General features: G+C 46.1%; 1 protein-coding gene across 1 annotated transcript; it reads left to right on the top strand.

Moving 5' to 3' along the window:
• Positions 1-13,184: 13,184 nt before the first annotated feature.
• On the top strand, positions 13,185-14,051 carry LOC120848440. Its single transcript, XM_040220412.2, has one exon. The coding sequence runs from the start codon at positions 13,185-13,187 to the stop codon at positions 14,049-14,051; it is 867 nt and encodes a 288-aa protein (XP_040076346.2).
• Positions 14,052-21,578: the final 7,527 nt, after the last annotated feature.

Genomic DNA, 21,578 nt, shown 5'->3' with positions numbered 1-21,578 from the left:
CGTCGATTTATTAAAACGTCGCTGTTCGCTAAAACGGTATTCGGTCATGTGATAAGGACCCTGGGTAGGCGCTGTGCCGCAGGACGCAACGCAGTCGACGCAACCGTGTGAACGAGCCTTTAGCGACCGCTTTTAAAGGAGCCATGCAACGATTTTCACATTTTGGCTAAAAACTACTATGAATGTCGGTCTCTCAAACGTCTAGACTCTAGAGCAAAGAGCAGAAAATGTATTTAATATGGATGTCGATCTCTTTAACGTCTAGAGCAAAGTGCAGAAAACTGATTTAAGACAAAACACCAAGACTGGGGAAAAGACGAGGGAGAGCACAACACACAGTCTCAAAACTGATTTCGTTTCTGTATTTTATCGTTTATCAAAAAATGACAAAGGTTTGCATTTTTTTATATCTCTAATCATAACCATGTTGAATATACCTGAGACTGGGGTAGAAAAGAACATAAAAGTCGAAGAAACAGAACGGGACAGGACGACGTCTCAAACTCAGCCACCAGGTTTGTTTAGTCCTCCTCTTTATATAGTCCACAAACAGCCCACAACCAACTACAAAGAGGCAACTCTAACCAGTTCAACCGCCAAACCAGTTCAACCGCCAAACGAGACGTCGTCCTGCCCCGTTCTGTTTCTTCGACTTTTATGTTCTTTTATACCCCAGTCTCAGGTATATTCAACATGGTTAACATCCACCAGCTCGCCTGCACCCTTACTATTGTATCTCTAATCATACACCGTTTTCCGAGTCACTTACTAAGGGAAGTCAAATGGGGGACGCGGGAGCGCAACGGAGATGCTCGTTTGTTATTGCTGAGCACGTGGTGAGAGCCAGCTTCCATAACACCTCAACGAGTTGTTGTGTGTATGCTTATACGGCCGGAAGTTAGTCTGCCTCAGCGGGCATCTGGTGTCTCGGCTGTGGATGAGCAATTTAGCCAGTGCAGTACAACCACTAGCCTGGGGTCTTTGACGTGCATCACGCAGTAGACTATACACAACCGCACGCCGGTACGACGCTCATCCAGAACGAAACGGGCCGCCTTCGTGTGCGCTTTGCTTAGGGTGATGACATCTAACCATTTTGCTACGAACGCTTATTTTTATTTTTTATTCTGGATCACCTGAACGAGCGTCTCCCTGCACGCGCTCCTAGCATTGAGTAGAACATTGAGTGTGCTATGGCGGCATTTTGTTTTCGGCAATTTTTTTGTATTTTTCCTGTGAGCGCGTGTTGTCGGTATTGGGTACTACAAAGGATGTCATCACCCTAACCAGAACATTTAAGCACCCTAGATTGAAACAGGTAGCCACCCCTGTCGAAACGAGCTTTCGCTCCACGTGTTCTGAGCTGGGGCCCTAATCTGGGCACTTGGTGAAAAGTCGGCGAAAGATCTGGAGCCGTGATTGGCCGACGCCGCACCTGTCTTTGGCGCCGGCCAATCATAGCCGCCGGATTTCTCGCTGAATGTTTCTCCAAGTATCCAGATTAGGGCTAGGGCCAGGCTAGGTGTGCGCTAGTCCACTCGGCCAAATGTGTTTCACACCATGAAGGCAGTTGCATATGACTGCCTTGATGGTGTGCACATAAATAATATTATTAATATTATTATTAATATTATTATTATTAATTCATCTTTCTTGAAATCCCCCCAGTGACGTCCCGATGAATATGCTTGTTGCCGAGCGCCAACATTGCGATAAATGCGCTAGGAAAACTAGGCACGAATGCTCGTCTCGAATCATGTAATCTTTCTTCAAATTCCGTCAGTGACGTCACGATGAATATATTTTTGCCGAACGCAAATATTGCGATAAATACGCTAGGAAAATAAGGCACGAATGCTCGTCTCGAATCATGTCTGTAACCTTCGCCGGAAGATTATGCGTCGTCGTCAAGACCCCCCCCCCCCCCCCCCCCCAAACCAAAAAAAAAAAAAAAGTATATTGAAGTATGTAATAATAACATCTTTAATCCCCGCTCTTTTTCGATCATCAGGGGGAAAATAAATTAAGCTAGTGGAGCGATTGGCAGCCTTAGGAACGGCGCCGGCATGAAAAATTATCATGAAAAACGGCTGCCTTGGTTGCATCCACAATCCGAGGCGCAGCCAGTCGAGGGAGAATAGAGAAAATGATATCCCGGCCGTTTCAAAATCAAGTTGCAGAACGTAATAGTGGTGGTAGTAATTTATTGCACTTAGCATCTGTAGTGCCGCTCGGTGTGCAGGCGAAAAGGGAAAGGCATTGCGCCCATGCACATCCTGTGCCCCCGTCACCATATAGTTATGGCTGCCATGTTCCAAATCTTACCCAAATGGATCTGAATTACTCCGGCGGGTCGTGCCACCTAACACAGCTAGAAAATCACTGGACGCGGGTCAAGTTCCCGAACGCCAAAGTACAAATCCCTTACCCTGGGGTAAGATCGAGTAAATTTTAGAACACATCCATTGCCTGTCACCATCTGTCACCGACCGCGCAATGTCATGCGGTATTTATTACCCGGTGACGTCAGCAGAGGTTAACTCGAGTAAATTTCAGAACGCACCCACTGCTGGTCTCCTGTTTGGACCACGACAGGACCGACAGGACCACAGTGAAGGCCACTTTCGGTAATCGGGCGCTGACAGCGCCCCAAGAACAGTATGGAGAAATGCATTTTTTTTCTATATTTATTTATTTCAATCATTACAATAAAACAAAATTAACTAAAAATAAGTTATTATTCTGAGAAAACAGAATAAACCAGCTTATTATCTTAGGCAAATAGTCATATGTAAATCCTAAGTTCGGTAGCGTCCGTTGACCTAGGTGAATAACCAATCAGAGCAGGCGACACGCGCGGGCGCCGAGGTAATCATAATCAAGCGTCGGTACAGTGTACGGAGAAGCTGGTAAGTCTGGGACTTAAGTGTTTCTGTTTTTTCACGAGTACTACGCTCCACTGTATTCGTAACGAACGTGTTGGTACTATAAGTCTCTGGCAGAAAAATTAAAACGGAGAGGTCGTACGACTACAAACCCAAACACGTGTCTTGTCCTCCTTTTTTATTTTGGCTAAAAGTATTACGCTTAGTGTCACTTAGGTCGAGCACAGCAGAAGTTACAAGAGCGGGCTACAAGCTGTCCTTACCAAGTACGCTTACTCGTGAAGCAAGCATCGTTGAAAGCTACATATGCGTGTGCTTGTAGCTTCGGCTTCGCTCACACATGAAACTGCCAAGGTTTTAAATCCACATGCGCGTCAATGGTTAAGAGGAGCTTCCAAATAACAGCATATTTATGTATTCTGCTTTGCCTCTTCGAAAAGGCATACATTTAATCACGCCTCATAGAGGAAGTGGAGCTTTAAGATGTACCCACCGCTTCGGTGGATTCAAACTAACAATGAAATGATTCCATAGTTCTAGACGTCCTGTCTACGATGTTGGTTATGATTTTCGTTGTCCCAGTGCTGAGTTATTCCTGCTGAGGTGCCGGTTTCGGTTGTACGTTGATATGTTCCAAGGGCGTGCCAGATGCCCCATTGCTGGTTCGGCAAGTAAACCTCCCAAATTTGCCTGTGCCTCAGCCGTTAGATTATCTTGATATTACCATAGTCAGATTCGTCTTAGCTTGAATAAATTTCGAACAATTAAAGGAGCGAGGCAACAATTTTTGTACTTTGCGCAAATACCGCTTAAAACGGATCCCTAACGTTAATGACCTATGAAACACGCGTTCGTTTTTCACCCCACGCAATAGAAGTCCCAGAAAAAAATAAGAAAAACGAGCAGCGTTCACCCCCTCAACACGCAGCCAGAACAAGCGGCCACGTGATCTGGAGCCGATTATATGCCGCCAGTGTTGATCATAGCCACGCGCTGGGGTTGGCAAGGCGCAGGACACGCGCTGAGTTCCAGAAATTGTTATGGCTCGGCTCTTGTCGTTGCAGCGATTGGACACGGGTCACTACCCGAATGCTTCTCGAGCTAGCAATTATCACGAGCCCAAGTCGAGTGCCCACGCAATGCTCGGGTCCAATCTATGAACCGTATTCAAATATCGTCACTTGGGTGTACTGCGATCCCCTCGTTACGTCATCAAATTTTGTAAAGGAGAGATTGAATGAAAATGACCGCTTTTGTCCTTGAAATTACACCGCAACAAAGGAGTTTCTTGGCCAGTGGTGTTGCGTGTGGGTATCCTTGAGTCCCACTAGTGCCAGTAAGCTCGTGTCAAGTGAAAAACATTCAAATTGAATATCGTTGCGCCGCTCCTTTAAGGAAGCACTCGAGCAGCGGCTTCTGATTTGAGCAAGTATAGTGGATGCTCGACCGAAATGTTCCTGGGGGAAATAAAATAATTTGTGTTTGTAAGAAAATGTAGAGGGAAATGTAGTTTTCGATACCTTGTGCTCTGATAATATTTTTCAAGATCCGTGCGTAATCCCGTTCCCACGAGATTGTTGAAGTGAAATTCACTCACATCAACCTCGCCAAGTGGTGGCTCGATCGACGTTATGCTACGTAGACAATTTGTCTAAGCATGATTAGTTCAACAAAATATAAATAAATGAACTGCAGGACCTTGCCGGAACTGGCATCGTTCAACGTTGGTCACATGCTCAGAGAGAGACGCAAAGGTTGAGAAACCGAGAAACCCCAAACTCCCACGACCTTGCCAGAATGACGGGGAAGGAGACGAGGGGCTCGAAGCGGTCAAACGTTCGGTTAATCCTCGCGCCTATCCGTGTTTGGGTTTGGGCGGTCTGAAGGACACAAACGACGCACCAGCTCAGCGTGGGGCGATGTCCTCTTCTGGAGAAAGGAGGAAATGATGACAACACACAGCGAAACGCCCAAACAAACAACACGGCCTTGCACGGGCTACGTGAGATAAGCGTTCGGGCCTCTCCCCACTGATCCGCGCCTGTTTAAAGTCTGCTAGTCAATCCACCTGCAGCTGGATTATGAAACTGGTTCCAGCTGAATCCAGTTGCAAACGACAGTCCGGATTGATCCGGCTAAGGCCAGTTCCATAATCCAGCTGCGAGTGAGGTCGCCGCACCAGCTGAGCTGGGGACGATGCCGTATTTTGGAAGGGAGGAAGGAAAGGGTTTCAACTGTTTACACAGAGAAGCCCCAAACAAAACACAAAAATAAAAACACAACCTATCGCGCGAGCTGCGTGAGATGGCGCGTTCGACGGAGTCTCACGCGCAGCTGATCCGTGACGCGAGAAGGACATCGCCTGGATTTTGTTAGGAACTGGTTGCAGCCTAGGTATTTCATCCCGAAATAGGATGTTTCGGGAAACAGCTGGGAAAGGCTGTGGTTGAACATGTGAGGATGTCGTATTTTGGGAGAAGGAAGGAAAGGGTTACAGCTGTTTACACAAAGAAACCCCAAACAAGACACAAGAAAAAAGAAGAAAAGCCTATCGCACGAGCTGCGTGAGATGGCGCGTTAGAGGCAGTCACACGCTCAGCTGATCCGTAATGCGGGTATGATGTCATCTGGATCCTTTTAGAAATGGGTTGCAGCCGCAGTATTTTATCCCGAAAGAGGATGCAAGTTTCGGTATACAGCTGGCAAAGCCTGTGGGAAACGCTGTTACCTTCGACCGGCCATGGCTATAAAACGAGGAACCGGAGTGAGAAGGACCATTGCTTCGCTGAGCATTGCGCAGTTCGACTACGTCTAGCTCGGTCCCGGTGGTGCGGAAGGGGCCCTACGTCGATTTCCGAAAGATCCTCAGCGGTAAGTTGATATTTCTGTCTAATTGTTATCCTTGTGCTTACAAAGTGTATTTTGTTTCGAATATATATAACTAGGAACGTGTTTGTAAAATCATAAACGAGCCGTCTGCTGCTCGTTTTATTTTCTTTATCCTCGCAAGCCCTATTCTCAGAATGAATAGCATGGTTGACGGAGTGAGCTTGAAGTGCCTTTAGACGCTCTAGTTTTACATTTATACCAATCGTAAAATAACAAACGAAAAACATTTTTTGTTTTCGTCGATGAAACGATGCGTTCTATTGACGCCTTGATTTATTCGCGATTCTCAATCCGGAGGCGAACGGACGGCAAGGGGACAAACACGCGCGTATTTGTCCCCTTGTCGTCCGTTCGTCTCTGGTTAGGATCGGTTAGCTCCTCTGCCATGATTTATTCCGTTTACTTTGATAGCACGTTGTCGCGTTGATACAGTTGCAAAACAACGCAGTGATAAGAATGCTGTGTCGTTTGCGCCAAACTGGGACAAAGTGCTTACCTTGCTACGTATCCTATTTACATTTTACCAAAATATCGTAACGGATGCAAATAGTTCAGGCATCGTCATGACTTACGCGAATATCTGAAAACCTTTGATTAGCTTTAAATAACTTGATTCGATGATTTCATTATGCCACCTAGGTAGTTTCGCTATATTTCCCAATGTTCATAATTTGTTCGGACGGTTTAATATACAGGGTGTTTCACGAAAGGTGGACGAATTCGATATTGCGAAAACTACCCGTCGCACAAAAAAAAAAAAAGGCATGTGTCGTTTTGATCCTAGGCCAGGGGCCTATTTAGGATAATTATTAAAATTCGGGATAATTAAGTTGTTAATTATTGTTAATTATGCTGAGCATCATCGGAAAACACTAAATCGACGAATTGCAAAACTATAGAAGGCACGCGACGTACTTAATTCTTTCTGAAAAACCGCACAAATTCGACGGGTTTTTAAGTTTCGGTTTGCAATCACCGCGCTTCTCGGCCCCGACGGCACCGCGCCCCGTGGAGAAATAGTGCAACCAACATCTGCTCCGCTGTCCTCGCTGAATGCCGCAGAGGCTGGTTGCACTATTTCTCCACGGGGCGCGGTGCCGCCGGTGCCCAGAAGCTTAAAGCTTCTGGGCGCCGGTGCCCAGAAGCTAAGCTTAAATGGTAAAACAAAATGGCTAGGTGGCGTAAGCTACCGCCCGATCCAAAGGGCTCAGCCGTATTCATCCATCCATCCAGAAACGCTCCCATTGCAAACCGAAACTTACAAACCCGTCGAAGCTGTGCGGTTTTTCAGAAATTCGTAAAATACCGCGCGTGTCTTCTATGGTTCTGCAATTTGCTGATTTAGTGTTTTCCGATGATGCTCAGCAAGATTCTAATTGACACCATGCCCTTAAACTCAATATATAAAAAAATAATTGCGCGCTAATAATTAATAACTTAAGTATTCCGCACTTTAATAATTTTCCTAAATAGGTCCCTGGCCTAGGACCAAAACGACGCAAGACTTTTTTCGGTGCGATGTGTAGTTTTTGCAATATCGAATGTGTGCACCTTTCGTAAAACACCCTGTATAGCTCCTTTGAGTGCGCTTCTTGCTGCGAACAGCTGCACTGCAGAGAAGCTACACCGGAGAAGTAGACATCTCGATTTTGAGTATGGCTTCGCCGCAGTGCATTCTTGTGTTAAGGGCTAAAACTCTCCTCCAGGGTGGAATGGTGCACGACCCCGTGTAACCCCCCCCCCCCCCCCACACACACACACACACAAAAAGAAAAAAAAAAGTTTAGTTGATGCTAGTATGACAATATTTATGAGGCGGTAAAATATGCAAAGTAAAGCTACAGTCAGTCTTCGTTAAGGGCGTTGGCATCTAAGCAAGTTGCATGCATCATGGCGTTTTTGTTTTTTTTTATCATTTATTTTTAAATATGTTTGAGGCTTGAGAGGGCTCTTTTGAACTTCAATGAAAAGGGTTGGTGAAAGGTGAATCGCACATATATTTGGTGTAGCTGGGCTGGATTCTTGAACATTTTTCTTTAATTTCTGACCTAATTTAATTGCATTTTCAACTCTTGCTTGCTCCAACTCAACACACATCATATGCAACCCATGTATAATGCATATCACCATAAAGCACTGAAATAAGTCATTCATAATTAAGTGTAGCATGATATTGATACCTACTAGCATGTATGACATATTGTGATCACGTGCGAGACATGCTCTATGTGCTAATTTTTCTTTCCGTTATCCCCAGACTTCCCTGTGCCGCTGAAGAGCCTAGCCAGACGCCGCCAGACCACGCACCAGTGCCCAGCCCAGAGCCCGGAACGTCGTGGCAGATGTTCACCCCAAGTCAGCCACTCTCACAGTAAGCGATGCTCTCTCGCTCTGCTTGCTGCTTTCAACCTTGTACTACAATATGTACATACAGCAGGACTGCTTTTTGACACAGATATGTCCAGTGACCATTTCCTTTATTGTTCTGGAAAGAATTTCAAACCGTATATGCATAATTTGTATCACAGACAGTGGCTGGCTAGCGAACTTGCATTCAGTTTTGCTTAGCGGTTAAAGAAACATTCTGCTGCCTGGTGTGAATTGTTCTAGTGGGATATTTTACTTGCCCCCTCTGCACATCGTTTCTTGTTAAAAGTACCCCCCCCCCCCTTTCTTTTTCCTGTGGCTCTGTAAACTTTTGTAATTTTGTCTGAGGCTCTAACTCCATGTCACTCTGGCTAATCCTGTTCTAATGTCACCACACAAAGGTAACAGACGCGTACCCTAGTGGTGGTGGCATGAATCTGGCACTTTCGATTATCTTGCGGCATTAAATCTAGCTGATTTTGGACCTCGAAAAGAGTTTTTTCGTTCTTCAGCACTATACAGAAAGATAAAGCTCAGCGACGGTGCCATAAGTAGTGTGAGGCCCAGTCAAGTGAGCTTGTACTACACAAAATGAGGGTGCCACAGTTTGTTCAGAGCTTTAGCACAGGAGGCCTATAAATAAACTATGAATCGCAGAAAGAGGGAGGCAATTATTGAATGGCGTTAGGGATTAAAGGAGGGTAATGGGGTCCAGGTTAGGTTAATTTGTGCCATTGAGTGTTGAAAATCAATTCAGGGCCCTAGAAGGTAGACCGAGTCTTAGTACACAAATTAACCTAATCCAACCCCCCTCCCCCAGGCACCCCCTTTGACACCTAGCAACATCCGATAACTGACCTTTTTCAGAGAATGTTATGTGCTTGCCTGGATTGGAAGCAACATTGTTTGATTATGACAGTTGGGAAACTCCTGCAGAGAGCCGACCTCCACCTAGCCCCCGCCCCCCCCAAACCCAGCACACACCGTTCTCGTGCCACCTAGGGGATGTTATACAAAACATCCGTATAATTTATTAAAGCCATTCCAAGAAGGCGCTGCGTCCGATCCATCCTACAGTCGACAGTGGAATCCCGGCGCTTCAATTGGTATGTGTCGAGTTGTAGGTAGTGAGGGGGTATTGCTTACGCAAGCAGCGTCTATGGGACGTTCTCCACCTGACATATTCAGGGAACGTTGATTGGCAGGAAAGGGAAAGGTGCCATTAATGCAGGTTCTCGTCTCACTAGTTGTGTGAAGTATTACATAACGTACAGGCATGAGAGTGTAACCCAAACAGTTGAAGATGAACAGAAAAAGGATCCCTTCTTAGCAGGACCCTCTTCGGTGCATGCCCATGTCGTATCCTGGTCGCTTCTGTATGCCTCGGAGTCCTACAAAAGCAACTTAAGGTGCTTCTGTAGGACGTGCAGTACTGTGCAGTACTGCGCGGTACCGTGGAAGCCACGGTGGGAGGGGGAGGAAATTTCCTCCCTCTCCCACCGTGGCTTCCACAGAACTGTGCATACGTTGTAACTCAAGAACAACAGAAGACTTATGGTCTGGGCACGCACTGTACCGGTTTGCTAGAAGTCCCTAATATGAAGTTACGTGGATCAGAAGTTACGCCAGAAAAACAAAATTTTTCACATCCACCCTTATTATCCTCCAAAGTGCCGCACTTATTTCAGAAAAAAAAAAAAAAAAAAATGTCAGCAAGAAAGCATTTTTTTTTTTCTTTCTTGACAAGTTCTTTCTCTTTTACTAAACTAAATTCTGCAGGAGAAATTTCTCCGTTTAGTCATATTAGCCCTAGGTGGAGGTCGAGCCATACGAGGTATTCACTGAACCGGTTCTACCAGGGGGTGCAAATGTCGTTAACATTGGTGCGAAGTTTGCAATTGCGAGGCAGCTTGGTGGACGCATGTCGCAGTGTTGAACAGGCCGGATATAGAGTCAATCTGTGCCCCAAGCTTAGGTTATTCGTTTATTTCCCAGCGTGTATCTGTACGGGGCTTCTGCTGTCAGGCCATTCGTTATTTCCTGCTGCGACGTGACCACAAACATTACAAGTAAGAATGGTGAACTGCACCATGTTTGGATTCAAGAAACACACGAAAAGGAATCCCGGCGATTGAAACACTGCTCAAGTTAGGTTTTTCTCGATACCAAGAGTCATCAAAACACCATGCAATACGACCGAAGCACTCGCTGCATGAAGACGAGCGGGGTGTTATCACCGGGTCAACCGCAGATATGGGAACCACGTAACAAATAATTATAAATAGGGTTCTTCGTTTTCGGGTTTATTTGTCAACGATTATTTTAACGTCTGCTAAGTTTTATCTTGTTCCTATAACTGTGTCTCCATTGCCCTCCGTGTATCCTCATTCAAGGTTGCTTTTCCCCTTTTGTGCCCCCTAGTTTAGGGGTTCAAAGCTCCAAATTCTTCAGTGGGTTTTACCCATTTTCCTATTGGGGCCATCTGGCTTAAAGTTTGATTTCCTTTTATGTGCTTTTCCATTTAGGTTCGTAGTCTGAAACAATTTTAAACAAATAAAAATATTTTACTAGAGGTACATCAAAATAAAAAAGAAATTCCCCAGCTCAGAAAATAATGGCACGAACATAAAAATAAAATTAAAACCTGAAAACATAGAACCCTAATTATACAGTATGTGCAAAGCACTATTTCAGGTTAGGCTTTGCATGCTTCGGTGGTGACTGACCTGCATAAGAAATAAAGCAAATCAGTGGTAAAATCAATGCAATCATTGGTCGATAATAGACTATTTACCTGCGTTGCGACAATGACGGTGTCCAGACTGACTCGCTTCCATTTTGGTTCCTTTACTCTGCCGCCGATAGCATAATTGTGGCATCCTAAGGATTTGTACGACTTGAGCTGTTTTCGAATCACAAAACTTGTCCGCGAAACAAGAAACTTTAGAATGTCGCATATGTCAATGCACTGCCAGATGTCAACGTTCACGACACACTCTTGTACGTGCCATATAAACATATCAACGTCCCCTCCCTGTGCGCATCACACAGGCTAGCCAAACAGGTTGAAGTGTTGCAAATAGATTTTGCCGTTACCAAATAGTAAGGCACTTGTACAACATTTCCCGAAAAAAAGCACCGGTGTTGCAGATCCCACATGAGCGTTGCTGCGACAGCAAGCAACTATAAGCATGGCGACGTTCGCAAATGATGCATGCGCCTCTAGTGTGGCGACGCCATGTGACTATCTCCTACAAAGAACTTTTGTTCTTTGGGTATAATATCCGATTCAAGTAAGGTCATAGTCTCAAACTTTCCCATAGTTTATTTACACGGGCCAAAAAAGAGGGACCTGGCCTTGCCTACATCAAGATGTCTCCTCATTTTAGCCCTACAGCCCTTGAGCATTTTTCATACAGTACACACTACAATGCAATGACTTTGTTGCAAAATTTATGCAAATTATTTCTCCATATGTGTGCTTTAAACATTGTATAACAATATGGATTATGTAATTTATTCTTTCATACTTTTCAATTCCAGATGGACTGTATGAAGACATATGTTTGTAGCAGGTGCCACCAAAGGACACATTCTTTGGCTGCTCTTCTTCGCCACTTCTGCACGTGGCATGGCACCGAGAGCAATTGGAATTGCAACTGGGAAGGCTGTGCAAAGACATTTAGACTTTACAGCTCATTCCGCAAACATGTCAGCCGGCACCACAAGCATTTGCTTCAACCATGTACTGCCGAGACCCCTGTGGAGCCACTACAGTTTGACGACCCCCAAGAAACAGCAAACAAGTCCTGTAGTGAGTCCAGTGATCAGACATGTGGTCAGGCAGTAAGCCTTGATTGTGGCACTCTTGATGCCAGTGACCAGTGTGCTAAGCATCTGTCGTCTTTGCTACTGAAGTGGCAAGAGGGCAGACAGTTGCCAGAGAGCAACCTAAATGAGATTGCGAATGATGTCATAAACTTTGCTGCAGAGTGTAAGGGAACAAACAGTTCAATTGACATGACAAAACTTGAGCAGTTGGGATCTAAAGCAGGAAGGGAGAATTACTGGAAAGGTTTGCTTGGTTTTGTCGCTCCTCGGACTGTGTGTCTGTCAAATCAGCTACCAAATCAAAACTTTCAGTACATTCCAATTTTGGAAACCCTAAAAGCTGTTGCACAAGTGCGCAAGCTTTTTGGAGAAACTGGAGAATGCTGCTCTACACTCCTACATGACGTGTGCGATGGCACGTACTTTAAAGAGCACAGTATGTTCAGGAATGCAGGCAGTGAGAAGCGATTGGCCCTTCAACTCTATTTTGACGAGTTTGAGGTGTGTAATCCTCTAGGAAGCAAACGTGGAAAGCACAAGGTTCTGGCCGGGTACTTAACAATCCTAAATTTACCGCCCAAATCCCGCTCCAAGCTTAATGACAAATACCTTGTCCTCCTTGCAAAGTCATCGATTGTAGCCAAATTCAGTCTGCACCGCATTGTCCAGCCACTTCTTATGGACCTTCAGCAGCTTGAATTGAATGGTGTAGAGCTTGACGGAGAAATGGTGAAGGGCTCACTTTTGTATGTGTGCGGTGATAACCTGTCAAGCCACCAGTTTGGCGGTTTTCGCGAATGTTTTTCATCTGGTCCTATCTGTCGTTTCTGTATGGCAATGAAGAAGGAAATTAATGAGAAATGGAATGAAGACGGGTTCATTATTAGAACCAAGCAAATGCATGCTCGTCATGTTCAACTGATCCTTTCAGATCAAAGCCTCTGTAGCTTGTATGGTGTCACAGGTGAAAGCTGCCTAAGTGGCCTTCAGTCATTTGATGTAACTCAAGGCCTGCCGCCAGATGTCATGCACGACTTGTTTGAAGGGGTCATACCATGTGTCATGAAACATGTTCTTCGGCACATTATATCAGGTCATCTGCTGACTCTTGATCAGTTAAACGAGAGGCTTGCCTCCTTTCCTTTCCAAGGGGGAGACAAGAAATCAAGACTCCCTCCTCTTTCGCGTCAAGCAGTATTTGGACGTACAGCCATGAAGGGTTCAGCTGCTGAGAAACTTTGTTTTTTTCGGTTCTTTTCTCTGCTTCTGGGCGACTGTATCCCAAAACGAAACGCTGCATATGAAGTGTACCTCATGTTGCGTGCTGTCGTAGATATTGTTCTTGCACCACAAGTGTGTTGTAGTGCAGCTGCACGTTTACAAGTGCTCATTGACGACTTCTACAGTGCATTTAAAGAAACATTTCCAGGTGTTAACATAATTCCAAAGATGCACTACCTTATTCATTATCCCAGACTTCTGCTCTTGTATGGCCCTCTCTCTAAACTGTCCTGCATGCGTTTCGAAGCAAAACACCAATTTTTCAAATCAATCGCCAGGAGAACTCGCAACTTCAAGAATATCTGTGGAACTTTAAGCCGCCGACATCAAATGCACCTCATGTATGCTTTGACTCAACCCCAGGAATCTGTGATTACTACAGGGAGCACAAGAGTAGACTCCAGCTCATTACCCAACCTCTTGAAGGATAGACTCCAAGATCTTGGTCTGGCTATCACAGGTGTGCAGAGTGTGGTTTCTGTCACGGTCTCTGAAAGGAGACTAAGTGTGGGCTGTGTGATACTTTTGCTTGTACCGGATGATGACCTTCCTCACTTTGCTCAAGTGACACTGATTGTGGTTTCTGGGTTGCAGCACTTTGTTCTAGCCTCGGTTCTTGATACAAAGTATTTTGATGACCATTTCCATGCTTATGTTGTCGAGAACACAGCCCACAGTGTCATAATTGAGGATATTGGACACTGTGGAGAATTTTCTGACCCATTGTACCTGTACAAACAGGGAAACTATTGCTTTGTGAACCCTCGCTCTGCTTTCTTTACTGCCGCCGACCAATAGCTCACACTGATAAAGTCATGCATTATGCACTCATGCTTGTTTCCATCGTTACTGTACTATTGTGCTGTTCATCATCTTTCTATTCTTGTGTACATGTTAGTAGATTATAATTTTGTGATTTCAGTTTGATACACTGTAGAATTTTCAGAATTTATTTGATGCTGTAAAGCATGGGCCGAAGGGATCTTGTTCTGGTTGTTCGACTTCCTTTAGTTTTTTTCTACTTCAATGTGTTAATACGTACGCCTTCGTCTCGTACCCCATCTTTAACTTGTAGCCGACTTCATTCCTTCTTGTGATCACTATTAAAGATCCTTTCCAATGCACTATCACCTTGCTTTTGTCAGTAGGGAGAAACATGAATGCAAAATCACCTTGCTTCTTCTTACCAGTGACACTCTGACCACGTTTTAATACAAAGATCTCAACATTTCCAAATGACTGGCCTTGGTCTACGTGGGACGGCTTCTTTAAAGCATCATAACCAAGAGACGTAACTGAACAAAATGTAAGGGTGCAAACGAGCTGGTGTACATTGCACATGGTTGAAAAAAAACCCGAGACTGCGGGTAAACGACACAACACTAAAAAGTCTGTTGTGTCGTTTACCCGCAGTCTTGGGGTTTTTTCAACCATGTGAGACGTAACTGCTCGGGAGTGTTCCAGCAGACCTGGCAACTTTTGGATGGCAGTAAAGGGACCAAGTGCATGGCATTCCCCGTAGCTCCTTGGATGGGTTTTGACGGTTTAGACAGAGCTCCATAGGTGAACACACTATTTGGCAAGCCAGACCACGACAAAGACGAGGTCATTGCACAAAAGCTCGAAGGTGAACATTTTGATGGGTTTCCACCTCGTTAAGAAAGATATGGATGCAGAAGATTGGAAGTCTAATCACCGCTTTAATAACTGAAAGCAAAGATCCCGAGGCCGGATTCACGAAGGAAACTTAGTTAAAATAGCGCGTATTCAAAAAGCGAAATGTTCGCAAGTTTTGTGCAAGTTATGCCAAAATCCTACACCAGCTCCAGAGGTGTCTTGCACACTTTTTACGATAAACATGGCTGCCTTCACCGCTTCGAAGCCTCGTTGCTATGAGCAGCGACTACAAAAGTAATTTAAGGTGTGAACGAAGTCTCCTAAATGCTGTTCATGTGCGTCCTGACTTTGAACATCACAAAACAAGAGAAAAGAACACAAAATTGCACGTTGACGACTTCCATAAGCCAGTAGTCAACCAAACGGTCGAGTTTGCTTACGGGCAAGGCCTAGCTAGGCATTGCTTGGTCGACCCATCATACGAAATGAACTCAGTGAACCCTTTCTACACGATTCTGTAAAGAGAAGACAAGTTTTGTCCCCTTTTAGTCATAAAAACCAGCATTTGGCATTTTTCACGCAAGCTGGTCATGGTCTGTAGAGCGGACGTAACCTCGCCACAGAGCGATATAATCTATCGTTATGTCTAGCCCAGAGCTCAAATAAATGCCGTATAGGTTACTGCGGAACACGTGGTATGTACACTTTATTTATTAAATCGGTTCTTTTTATTCAGACGAGACAACCTGGGAGACGTCAACACAGGTGATGTCTCCAGATTGTTTCTCAAAACCAATGAATGTAGAGCCTCGCGGCCACGCTTATCTGCACTTCAGGAATTAACAAACACCTAGCAAGAAAAAGTTTCATGTTATTAGCATCTCTACTGCTGCGGCCTCTCCCTCAACTCTCAAAACCAATGAATGCAGAGCCTTGCGGCCACACTTATCTGGGCTTCAGGAATTGACAAACACTTAAAAAGAAAGAATGCGATGCTGACTGTGTGTAGAACAGCTTAGGGTGCCTTGATACACTTCGTAGATAGCTTTCAGAAATTGTAACTGGCGAGCTAGGTACTAACACTGCTATTTTTGGGCGATCGCTGGCCTTCACGCTTCAAGCAGCAAGCTAGCTGCTGCGAGCCAAACCCCCGAAAACTGCAGCAATTCGAAAACTCGCACTTAGGCGAACTTGAGTAAGGTACATGGGCATAATGTGGCTGCAACCATAGCTTCGCCAGGAATGAATGATGGTAGTCGGAACAAGTCTGTACAGAGTTGCAAAGCTGCCTCGTAGCCTGCCTTGGTTGTTAAAACGTGATTGAACGGTGCGGTTTTAGCTGTTTGCCAGTCGAAAACGCACATATCTACTCCCAGTGTGAACCAATATTCACCCCGTGAACAAATGATGCTGCGATTCGTTTTTATGCACGCCACTTAGCAAGCGGGTCGTGCGGGCCAACCGCTTTAACATTGATGGCAGCTTTGTTGATATCGCTAAAGTTGTGCATTTGAACACATTTGCCGTGTAGCGTCAATAATTTCTGCATGTAAATCGCTATCATACAGCCCTGTAACTGCACAATCACGGTCAATAAAAAAGCATCTTAAGAAACGCAAATCATAGTAATCACTGCTGTTCCCTTCGTTTGTTGTGGTATGAATGCACGTGTTCCAAAACAAGCCGCGAGGTCTCCCATTGGCCGTCGAGGTTGCCGAAGATGCCATCGCCGTAGCAACAGCTCACTCTCGCAATGTTCGGGGACTTGCGAGACATCGGAAGTTGTCGTTTCTATGTAGTTTACCTCCTCTAACTTAAAGGAGCGATGCAATGATTTTTGTATTTTGCGCAAATATCGCTTAGAACGGACCCCTGATGTTAATGACCTGTGAAATACCCGTTCATTTTTCTCCACACGCAATTCAAGTCGCAGAAAAAAATAAAGAAAAACAAGCGGAATTTACCCCCTCAACTCGCAGCCAGAACAAGCGGCCACGTGATCCGGAGCCGATTATATGCCGCCAATGTTGATCATAGCCACGTGCTCGGGTTGGCAAGGCACACGACACGCGCCGAGTTCCAGACATTGTTATGGTTCGTCTGTTGTCGTCATTGCAGCGATTGGACACAGGACACTACCCGAATACTTCACGAGCTATCGATTATCACGAGCCCAAATTGAGTGTCCACGCCATGCTCGGGTCCAATCTATGAGCCGCATTCAAATATCGTCACTGGGCGGTACTGCTACCGCCCAGCTACGTCATCAGGTTTTGCGAAGGATAGATTGAATGAAAAGACTCGGTTTTGTCCTCGAAATTACAGCCCAACAAAAGAGTTTCTTGGTGAGTGGCATTGCGTGCGAGTATCCTTGAGTCCCACTAGTGCCAGTAAGCTCGTGTAAAGTGAAAAACATTCCAATTGAATATCGTTGCACCGCCCCTTTAAGAATGCGTTCGTGAATATTGATTTTGATGCTTCTTATGATGTTCACAACTTACAAACTTCTTAGCTAAGTGTCCATAGGATAAGAGTGTTTCTGTGAATCTGGCCTCTGATGCCTCCAGTTTGACTCTGTCCCTTGATCATGGGGCAACTTTTTTGGTCAGCTTCTTTAAGTATGCTTTCCAAATGCTCTCCACATGACGCGTTAAAACCCAGATACATAGCTATTTGGAAGTGATCCTTTCAGATGGAGCTCTTGGAGTCATAGTATCTTATGATTTTTCCAATTTCCTTAAGGCATGTCTCCCTTAGCTTTTCTTTTAACTCATATAAGTACAAAGTCTCGATAGCCTCTTTGAGCGACGTTTGACCATACCTCCTTAAAGATGCCCAAAAGTCCTCTCACTATTCACCCACAGAGCAGCTAAAAAAGTTGATTGTCTGCAGCAGAGACACAGGATGCCCATTAGGGCTATCTCTCCACAGCCTAAGCATACCGCACAATCACTTTATATACAATTTTAGATTAATGCAGTTTTCAAAACGTTCACCAACAATATCAGGCATGCTGACACGCACTGGGGCTCGCTGGGAAACTGGGAATACACACAAATACCAGGAGACCTGCACAGAAACACACCAATTCACAGAAGGGTAATAATTTCGGGTCGCCGGTGAGACGGGCGTTCATGAACACGCATGGGGGGGGGAGGTGTTGAAGCCGCGTTGGACACATAGAGGCACACATACTTCATGCACATTCAACAGCGCACGGTACAATTGTATGCTTGTTGGGTAACCCATGAAATTAAAAAAAATATATATATTTTTCACGTGACTACATTAGTTGCACAGCTGGCTACGTTAGGGTATTGTCCTTGAAGTCGCGGCAACGTCTATTATAAAGCAACCCATGTGGTCTAAATTCACTATTTCGAGCGGCAGCTCATCGGCAAATCAAATTTTCTGTACGCCCGCTGAGGAAGACTAATGGCTAATTCACACGTACAGTTTGATGCGCAGTAATTATGACGTTTTTGACACACTAAACACAACAGAGACCGGCGGCGTATTAAACCGAAAACCTAAATTTTGCTTTTTGACTGCTGATATTTGGCGCACATTTTGCGCCATATCGAAATAAAAGTGCACTGCAGTGCACTGCACAGCAGATAACGCGCCAGCTCATTGTCCTTGCTAGTATATTTTGAGCGCTTCACGTCAATGCAGAACGCGAATAGTTCGAAGGCAGTCTGCTTTATTTAGCGTATTCATGCTGAGCGAACAATCCGGGTGTATACGTGATAAACACGCTATAGGCAAGCTGTAATGCAGTTTGGTGCTACACGTTGCGCCATCTAGCGGCTGCAAAATAAAGAAACTGGGTAGGCCAGGACTACGCGGGTCGCGGGGGCTGCGGGCGGGCGCATCCAGAAACCACGTGTGAACGTCGCATTTCGGAGCACCGTGAGCTTTTTTCGGAACCGTTTTTCGTAAAAGTAAGTCCCAACTTCACGTCTCTATGACCTCACCGGGTTCCTGTGACATCTCGCCTACTCCTAGAGATCCCCCAAAAAATAAACGTTGCTACCGCTGCATGAAAGACGGCCACAGTCGCGAAGGTGACCCAAGCGTCGAACTTCACCGCTTCCCTGGCTTCCCTTCGAGATCTTGGGAAGCAACACGGCGACAGAAGTGGATTACTGCAGTGCGACGCAACAAGTAAGTGAATTTTACAGAAACTTTGGGGGGGGGGGGGGGGGGGCGAAGGGTAAGTGAACGAAAATATATGTGCAGGCTTGGAAAGTGGTCGGACGAACTCATTTTGCAGGCTACTCGGCAAAATAACGTATTTATACAATTAATAAAAAAAACAGTTAGGGCGCAGGCGAGCTGGTGTAAGTTTACCATTTTTTAGACCACCTGAGACTGGGTGGAAGAAACACGACACTGAACGGGATGATATTTATACAAGTTGTATTACGAGTCGCTTTAACAGCCATATTAGGGAAATACAATAGGAACAATCGGGCCGATTGTTGCTTCGCTGTGACGTCGAGAATCAAGCGATCAGGTCTTTAAGCGAAAGGCCCGTCGGCCCGTTACGGCACTCCTAATGCCGTTCAGCACGCGTGGTCGCAACCAAAACCTTCCAAACCTGCGAGTTTTCAAATAGTAGATTTCCGTAGTACGAAGTTTTGTTTGTTTCAGCAACCAAATTTAATGCTGAGTCTGGTAACAAATGTGACGGCGTGCAGAAAGCAGGATGCCAAAGTTTTTCTCTAGAAAAAATCTCCTGTGAAGCATAAATATCCTTACACATACACTTGGCTGCCATTTTACACCAGGCTTTGTGCGTACGGTTGTGTAGCATGCAAAGTTTGGTTCTAATTACCCAAATTTTATTCTAGTGTGCGTGGGCGTCGGGAGGAGAAAACGGTCGAGCGAGGCGCAAGCGGGAGCCAGCCGGCGAGGAAAGAGGAAGAGCATGCTGCACGAGGCTGGGGCCGGGCAGGAACGATTTCTGGCTGGTCTGGCCCATGGCGATTCCCAGGAGCATTCCACCAGCGAAGTTCGGATCAGGACCGGCGGAAGCGGCGAACCCTGACCATACTGGCCTAGTCCATGACGATCCCGGAGTGGTTCCGCAGCGAGACTCTGGCTGTGATAGCCAGGAACAGCTAGCCTACGCAGCACTGGCGTGGGAAGGGCGATCCGCAGGCCTGGACACGGGGTCCGACTGTGAGCTCTGAATGACGGGCGACAACCAGGGTCGGCGGGTCCGGACTGCCGGCTCTCGAAGACGGGCAACCGAGATGTACAATAAACAAATTCGCTGCCTTCTCGTTGTGTTGTGTCACTTCCTGGGAGCCGAGCGAAGCACAGACCGATCGGGCGGCCACAAGTAGTGAAGACAACTCAAACTGGTGTCCAAATGACGACTCTAGAATATTCTCTCAACACTTGGACCTATCAAGGCTCCCGATGGTTTTAAAAAACCGAATAAAAGAACCAGGGACATGGCACGCAGGGACGCAGGTGCACACGGGGACTGCTGAACTCGGGGTCGCCGCCGCTCGCAACGGCCCAACGGGCAAACTGGCCGCCCCATTAACAGAGACGCCTCCGCTTGTGGCGCTGAATGCAGTACTCCCGTGGCGCCGCCTGGCCATTGCCGGCTGCCTATAAATTCGACGAGTAAAGGTTGGAGTCAGTAGGAGGGAACGTGAACATCAGTGATCAGCCATCAGTCAGGGTGGCGACATGCGATGTTCGTGCTCCTCGCTACGGTGCACAGCATACTTAGAAAGCTGCAACGCGCCGCCGACCTGTACGCACCCGAGAAAACCCGACGTAGGCCGAAAATTCAGATCACGTGAAAGCTCAGGAGGTACGGACCTAATGCCCCTGTCAGACGGCAGCTAAAATGGCATTTACGCCAAATGACATTCACGTTTTCAAATGACATTCAAGATGGGACCTGCCAGACGACAACTAAAATGACTAGGGGTGTGCAAATAGTGGTTCGAATCGAATAGCGCAGTGTCATCCCTATCATCAACAGCGCAAAAAGAGCCGGTCGCGGTCGCATCGGCTTTCTTTTGCACCGCAAAGGCTATGAATGACGTTGTGCTATTCGATTCGAACCACTATTCGCACCAACAACCACGCCAACCGCGCCAACCACGCCAACAACCTCCATGATTCGCACACCCCCAAAAATAACAGTTAGGTGATGTTTATCACGATTTCGGTCGCAAAGTCAGCTACAGCTAACAGCTTGCTCGCGCAGTTCTTTCGGTAATTTCGGTAGTGCTTGCTTGCTCTGGTTGTCCCTCACGCTCGATCTTCGTCTGCCGTGTTCACTTCTACGTCTGCGAGGGATCCTGGATGCCGTATTGCGCTTCCGCCGTCACTATCTCGGCGGTATGGGTTGATCCAGGTTGATCTTGCTTCGAGCGCCTCCGGCTGTTGAGAAGGCCGTCCGTCATCTTCGTCGTAGACGCATTCCGCGAGCTTCGGTTTGAAGACAGGCTACCGGACCTACTAACGTAATACGTCTTCAGGCAGGCGTTTCGTTGGTGCCGGAGACATGGTTAGGTACCTTGTGAATGTGTGTCGGCGTTACATCGAGTGCTGGTTGGCCAGGTGACTTGTGTGCACCTAACCACCCCAATGAGAAAGCGAGTTGGCACTTCAAAGCCCTACTCCACTGCGGAGGACAGAACCTTTGCCGACTTGCTTGTCGTGGGGCACTCCACT

The sequence above is a fragment of the Ixodes scapularis genome, unplaced genomic scaffold (assembly GCF_016920785.2).
Source record: "Ixodes scapularis isolate PalLabHiFi unplaced genomic scaffold, ASM1692078v2 PGA_scaffold0__279_contigs__length_252992795, whole genome shotgun sequence".
Classification (NCBI taxonomy): domain Eukaryota; kingdom Metazoa; phylum Arthropoda; class Arachnida; order Ixodida; family Ixodidae; genus Ixodes; species Ixodes scapularis.
The sequence above is the reverse complement of the archived record's forward strand: the minus strand, read 5'-3'. Positions and strand labels throughout refer to the sequence as shown.

Excerpts from the sequence above, each read along its gene's own strand:
- LOC120848440 (XM_040220412.2), top strand. The coding sequence starts at position 13,185 with ATGAAGGGTTCAGCTGCTGAGAAACTTTGTTTTTTTCGGTTCTTTTCT.